The 6,891-nt window shown below is 34.1% G+C and overlaps 2 protein-coding genes across 2 annotated transcripts; one reads left to right on the forward strand and one right to left on the reverse strand.

Moving 5' to 3' along the window:
- Positions 1–10: 10 nt before the first annotated feature.
- On the forward strand, positions 11–1,331 carry LOC133182633 (RYamide receptor-like). Its single transcript, XM_061317479.1, has 2 exons — positions 11–205; positions 1,035–1,331. The coding sequence occupies exons 1-2, from the start codon at positions 11–13 to the stop codon at positions 1,329–1,331; spliced, it is 492 nt and encodes a 163-aa protein (XP_061173463.1).
- Positions 1,332–2,617: 1,286 nt separating this feature from the next.
- Positions 2,618–6,579, reverse strand: LOC133182634 (sodium/calcium exchanger regulatory protein 1-like). Its single transcript, XM_061317480.1, has 4 exons — positions 6,510–6,579; positions 6,208–6,386; positions 4,578–4,679; positions 2,618–2,668 (listed from the first exon to the last, which is right to left on the reverse strand). The coding sequence occupies exons 1-4, from the start codon at positions 6,577–6,579 to the stop codon at positions 2,618–2,620; spliced, it is 402 nt and encodes a 133-aa protein (XP_061173464.1).
- Between the last annotated feature and the right edge of the window lie 312 nt (positions 6,580–6,891).

A 6,891-nucleotide genomic window follows, 5' to 3' on the forward strand; every position in this document is an offset into this window, starting at 1 on the left:
GCGATCGCGAATGTGTGTGGAAATTTGGGACTCCAGTAAAAAAAGACTCTACTACACCATTGCAATAATGATAATTCAGTACATTATACCACTTCTTATATTATGTTTCTCCAATTTTTATATTGGATTTCTTGTCTGGATCCGCAAACCACCAGGAGAAAACCATCCTACAAGAATCAAAGAGATGGACCTAGAAAAAAGACGGGTAATGCATTTTACTTCAGTACTTTTCTTACCAATGAATTCTCTGACGACAAAAAAAATAAGAAGAAGAAATTCACACATTTCGTATTCTTTGTAGGATACTATGCAAATTCAGAGAATTGTAGTCCCCTAGCTGCTTTCGGGGTGTTACTGCAACCTTTTGTTCTGTTCATCGTGCTATAAATGTGCTAATTACGACCAAGATGAAATTTTTGAAGGTCTAGGTCTTGAAGTAAAAAACCATAGTATATACGGAATGGTCTTGTCACAGGTATTGCACATGTGAAAAAATAGGAAGGCCATGTATATTCTGGTGCAAAGGATACGAGCAAATTTTAAGTTTTTGAAAAGTGTGTAAAACTTCAAGGTCAAGGATGTCAAAAATCATTGTACATTCGGAAAACATTTCGGTTAACTCACAAATAATGCACATGTAAAAATATGAAAGCTATTCTAATCCGGGACAAGAGCTACATCTTATGTTTCAATATTGGAATGTCGTCAAACTTCAAATAAGTCAAGATCACGAGGACAAAAATATTTAAGTACACTCGTAAAAGTCATGTGAAATATAAGAATGCCTTTCTTTTCTCATTCAAAAGTCATTACCAAAGTTTAAATTTTTGAAAGTATATCAGACTTCAAGGTAAAGAGGTCAAAAATCATTGTGCATTTTGAAAGGTCATATCACAGGTAATGCACAATTGAAATGTTAAAGCCTTATCTTCTCTCATTCAAAATGGGATTTAATATCCCTGCGCTTTCGCGGGGGACAAAAATCGTATAGTATTGGAAAACAATTTTAAGTGCAGCGTTTTCTCATTTTTCAGACGGTGAAGGTGTTAATTTGTGTCGCTGTATCTTACGCCCTTTCCTGGCTTCCTCTCCATGTTATTACTGTTGTGGGTAGCAACAACCAACAGCTGATGAGCCAGGAGTACCTACAAGTCTACTGGATGTTCTCTCATTGGTTTGCCTTCACTAACTGTGCCGTCCACCCAATCAATTATTTTGTGATGGATAGGGACTTTAGAAAGAAAACAAAGAAACTGTTCCGATCGCCATGCTGTTTGTATCTAAAAACTACTTCACAGTTTCAGGTGCGTCAAGTCGACTCGAGTTGTTGACAGTTCATGATATATGGAAACAAGGATATATTGGAAACAAGAACTTGATTTAAGAAAGATAAAAACTGATTTTTAAAATTAATAAAGCCGCATATAGTAGAAGATAGTTCTATACATGTAGAACAGGAAGTGTCAGTTTGTTGTATTCTAATGACTATTCAATAGACACCTGTTTTTGTTTCCATTTCACCTTTCCTAAAAATTCCATTCCAATTTTTTTTTCAAATAAAATACTGTAAAATTACTAGTTTTCATAGTGGTTTAATTTTTATTGGTCTCATTGAATAAAAAAAATCGCGAATTCATGACCCAAGGAACGTAAATATTAAAATAGACTATCCTGTTTATGTCTGAACCACGAATTCAAATTCTCATCAACCATTATTTTTCGTCAGATCGCGAAAATTTGACCTTATGAAAATACGTGATTTCACCCTAAATGTAAAGCGAAAGTGGAACTAGTATAAAACATCAATTGCTTAATATTTGGTGTAGCAACAATTGCATCTTTGTTTGATTGCCCATGATAAGGAAACTATTTTTCCCCATACTTAATTTTGCACCAGGAGCCTTGACTCTTTAGTTTTTCAGGCTTCGATCGCTTTAGCCCCACTTGAAACTGAACCCTGGGGCTCGTGTGACAAAAATTAGGATTATCGTCTTTACAAGACTGTAAAATTTTTGAAATTGTTAGACCTATGCAAAAACAGTTAATTTGCTGGACTTTTTATTGGTAATAAATATTGGAAGGGGATTTTCAGAAAGGTTATGTGTTCTCAATATATGGTAAACTAAGTCTCACCCTGGGACCAAAACATCTGGGCATGATTTTTTAATTAAAAAATTGGTAGAGAGCTAAGTGCTTATAATAAAATGCTTGCTTGCTACAAGCCCATGAGTAGAAACGATTTTCAACATATGCTCAATTAAGCCCAATCCCGAGGCCCGAATGTTGGTTGTTTGTTATAATCATGAACACACTTTGCCTGGTAATTGCCCATGAGTAAGATTTAATAACAGTGTATCCATTCAATTTGTTTCCTTTATTTACACTTTCCCTTCGGGTACGACTGTACTTTTCCTTAAATTATATTTTTTAAAAATATGGGCTAATAAGAAATATCGTAGAATTTGTGGACGTTTTAAAACGTTTTATGACGAGATAAATATTTGTAAATGATTATCGTGGGTAACCAAGCAAGTGTCTGTGAAACAGAATGATGATTCTTGGATTTAAGCTTTAACTTGGAATTTCGTGGGTTTGCAACGGAGCTTTGTAGATGACATCATACTCTTGTATAACGAATAATGGCCTTCTTTCCTTTTCCAGTAATGGTCTGAAAATGACAAAAAAAATATATCAAGATTTTTTTCCGAAACCCAACGTCATTTAATATAATTTTATAAGAAAAAAAAATAAAATGTTAAAAGACATTGATTAATTCTCTATTAACACTCCAAATGTACGACATATGACGGTCACAAGTAGGGGGCATGTAAGCAAAACGTGTTTATTTGATATCCGATTTTGTCTTTTTCTGCAAACTCTTCACAGTATTAACCTCTTCAAAAGCACTGGGTGAATCTTCATTCAAGTTTTACCATGCGTTTTCTTGAGCAAGGAGGATTCAAGTTTCCTCAACGTTTCATTTGGGGGGTGGGGGGTGGGGGTGGGGTGGGGTGGGGGTAGGGGTTAAGATACTCGGTATCTAATGGAAAAGGTTGCAAGATGTCAGATGTGACAATCTTATAGTAGAAGATTCTTATAGTAGAAGATTCTTTATATAGAGATTAAAGTTATTTAAATAAATACTCCTGGGCCATGATGCCAGACAAACTTTATGAAAAGATTTTTTATATAGTGATCAAAATTTAAGCGCTTAGTGCAGAATTTAACTTTTTAAGGCATGCCAAGTGCTTCAGATATGACTGAATTAATCAAGGTCCCGTGTCGCAGTAGTTGCTGGCACGAAAAAGATCCTTTACTGTTCAACGACCATGAGTGCAGTGGCAGGTTAGAATCTGTATTCAGCCTTTCACTGGCCATTTGCGACGTCCGAACATTAAGGTTTTGTCAAAGGTCAACATGTCCAAAAATTTATTTTTACAACAGCTCCAATACTACGTGTTTTATAAAGGTAAAACTTTTACGGTTTGTAAATATATCATTGACTAACAGATAGAAAGTATCACTTGATAGATAACAAATACTTAAAAAAATAATTATCGAGAAAAATTCTTTTTAAAAAAAGCATATATTTTTTAAAAAATACACCTAATTCATTCCGTACTTTTAGTGAAAGTCATCATTGCAGAAACAATATATGTTTATCGATGAAGGGCAAGTTGGACTTCGATAGCCTCTGGAAAGTTGTTTTCCCTATTTATTTTGTCCAAATGTTAAGATTTGAAACCGAACCTACATTGTCTTGTCTTTATACCTGTCATGCTTTCAATAACAGCCTTTCAGAGACCATTCATGTCCAACTTGCCCTTCATTTATAAACATATATTATTTCTGCAATGATGGTTTTCACTAAAAGTACAGAATTAAGCAGGTGCATTTTTTTTTTAGATATGTAAATTTTTTGAATTTTTTTTTTTCTCAAAAAATATTTTTTTTAAATATTTGTTTTCAAGTGATACTTTCTATCTGTTAATCAATGATACATGTATATTTATAAACTGTAAAAGTTTTAACTTTATACCTCACATGAAATTTAGAGGGACCGGGTTTGAATCGTCTGGTCCGCTGCATTTCCTCCTCTCCTGTTACAGGATTTCTTCACGAGTCTGCCAATAATGTTGTCAACAATGTGACTGGGTAGTGAATGTTCAGTATTAGCCAATACAACAATATCACAAAAGATCATGATCACATGTATCTCTTTCAGAATATTACTGACATTCAATGCTTGTCTTTCTAGAAAGTCAATGCGTCCGTTTGTTTTTCCACGTAGGCGAAAAAAGGGTTGATGAGGTTTTATCCGCTGAATTGCCATTCGTTGACCAATCTTAATACCAATTCTTACCCAAAGGTCCATAATTTGAACAATCTTGAATCCACACAACTCGGAAAAAAACAATGGTTTTTTAATCGAAATTATGCACGTTGCAAGGTAATGTAATCCTCGGTGAAATTTAACATCTTTCTGTTTTCGGTGTCAGTCATGAAAATTTTTAGGTAAAAGTTTTTTGATCAATCCAATTGAATTAAAGGTAAGATAATCTACATATAATTCTTACCGAGACAAGTTCTTTGCCATTGACAACACGGGAAATTAACGCTTCGTGATCACCGTATTGTTGCACTTCTTCCAGTGCATTTCCATTCATTCTGTATGTTACCTACAAAATAGTTTCTATTAATTTTCCATTTGTAATTAAATGAATATAGATTATCTAGTTTAATTGTCTCTGAAGTTGTACTGTTTACAGCCACTATATGACCTCTGAATTAGATACTGGATTATATATTTCAGTGAAACCTGTCTAATCCGACATGTTATGGGAGAAAAAAAATTGTGCCGAATAGATAGGGTGTCGGATAGCAGTGTAAAGAACTTGGAAAATAGTAAAATGGGAATGAAAATAAAGGTCGGAACCACAGTGAAACGAATTGTACAGGTGTTGGATTAGACAGTTTTCACTGTAATTGAAAAAATGTTATCAGTCTTTCATTCAAATATGGTGACAATACTGACATACTAAAACATAGAGGTATCGTAACTTTATTAGTGATGAAAACTACAGTCAAACCTCCTTATCTCGAACTCTGGGACCTCGAGATATCAGTGGTAAAATACTTACAGAATAAGTGTTTGGGACTTCTTAATTACTTCGACATATCCATGGTATTCGAGATATCAGTGTTCGAGATACGAAGTTCAACTGTATTCAATGAAAAGCATTTTTTCAATGGACTTTTGAGCTTTATTACTGTTTGTTATCTCCATATTTCAAGTATATTAAGATCATAGCAATGCAAGTTTGTTTGAAGTATAAACAGACTTGGGCGACAGTAATTTCTTTTTTTACAGTGCTCAAATATTGATACGTTATAAACCTTGACCACAAGACACGTGATGCAACCTAAACCTGAGTTTATCTGATAATTATAATCCAATTAATATCAGCTTTGTTTTTTATATCAAGAATTACTCATTAAAAGTGCTTCTTTTACTATTGTTATAAATTGGCTTGAGACGAGATCGTCAGCTAGATACTGGACTTTGTACTGTCAACGCCGACTCCAGATTGTATCTAGAGGATCGGCAATAATAATCAGTAAATTAAGTACCGACTTTTGTATTTTTGCCGTCATACAAGTACGTTTTTCGCGCCTCATGTATCTCTGTCGGTGTCAGTTAGTTCTAAATAACCCCCCCCCCCAAAAAAAAGTAGATAAATAAAAATTTTAAAAAAAAACAGAAAATACCATTGAAAATTTTCTGAAATGCGTAACCAACATTTTTGAAAGAGAAAAATATCTAAAAAAAAAAAAAATTCTGCTGTTTTCGCAAATTAGGCAGCTGCGAAACATCACACATATGAATATATATATATTTTATACAAGTACAGAAATGATGATCCTAAAAGTGAAACACTAAGTTTTAAGAATACAAAATTTCCTGGCATAATTTTTCGTGCTTAGACAGAAATATTACGAAGAAAGTGATTTCAAGAAGTCAATTAACTAGATTGTTTTCAAATCGGCGTCTGTATCAAGCCAATAGTGCTAAATATTGAAATAAAAAGGAAGTCTGCATTGCTTATTTTAAGCACAATGATATCAAAAATGAGCATTCACATGCTTAGGTGCAAAAAAATCAATAGGCGAGACTCTCTCTCTCTCTCCCCCCCCCCCAAAAAATACCATGATTTTTTTGCCATCCATGGATGAACTTGGGAAAGTTACGCCAAGTTTGAAGCGGACCTCCGTGGAGAGATGGCCTATTGTTGTCTTTATGAAATACTCGCCGTCAATTATATTAATATCCTGAATTGGCTGGATTATACCCTCCTTTGCCTTTGATCGCATTTCGTCGTCCACTCCTGCACGTGTTGTATAAATTTATGTTGAATTTGCACACAATTTGCATAAAATATTAATTTTTACTAGAATAAAAAAGAGCAACTTTCGACACTTCGATATTTACCATAATGTTTTATACAAACCAAATGCCTGAAAGATTTCGTCTAGATTCTCCTCAGCAACAACTTTCCACTTCCCAATAAACTCCGACATTGATATTAATAATGGAGATTTTAGTACGTGCCCCAACTACTATGCTCGGCAATTATATTATCTACTTTTATTAAAGGTAGTCGAAAATATTATCATTCGTTTTATCGTCGTTTTGGAGTCCAGGGTAACGTTCTTGGTCTTTTTTGTCCAGGGCAGCTGCTCCATACAACGATAATGAAACTTTAAGATAATCGAGATTACAACTCAATGTAGCATTTTCATATTGTGATTTCATCTAGACCGGTAAATTCGCTAAGGGAGTGTGAATTGTATAATTATATGCACACGAATGCTCCCGCTGATATGCAAGTT

This window comes from Saccostrea echinata, unplaced genomic scaffold (assembly GCF_033153115.1).
Source record: "Saccostrea echinata isolate AGI-Se365-2 ecotype Australia unplaced genomic scaffold, CSIRO_AGI_Sech_v1 ptg000009l, whole genome shotgun sequence".
Classification (NCBI taxonomy): Eukaryota; Metazoa; Mollusca; class Bivalvia; order Ostreida; family Ostreidae; genus Saccostrea; species Saccostrea echinata.

Coding starts and splice junctions, on each gene's coding strand:
- LOC133182633 (XM_061317479.1), top strand. CDS start 11: ATGTGTGTGGAAATTTGGGACTCCAGTAAAAAAAGACTCTACTACACC. Junction 206..1,034: donor TGGACCTAGAAAAAAGACGG/GTAATGCATTTT, acceptor CTCATTTTTCAG/ACGGTGAAGGTGTTAATTTG.
- LOC133182634 (XM_061317480.1), bottom strand. CDS start 6,579: ATGTCGGAGTTTATTGGGAAGTGGAAAGTTGTTGCTGAGGAGAATCTA. Junction 6,387..6,509: donor CGAAATCTTTCAGGCATTTG/GTTTGTATAAAA, acceptor CAACACGTGCAG/GAGTGGACGACGAAATGCGA. Junction 4,680..6,207: donor TGGATGGCAAAAAAATCATG/GTATTTTTTGGG, acceptor ACTATTTTGTAG/GTAACATACAGAATGAATGG.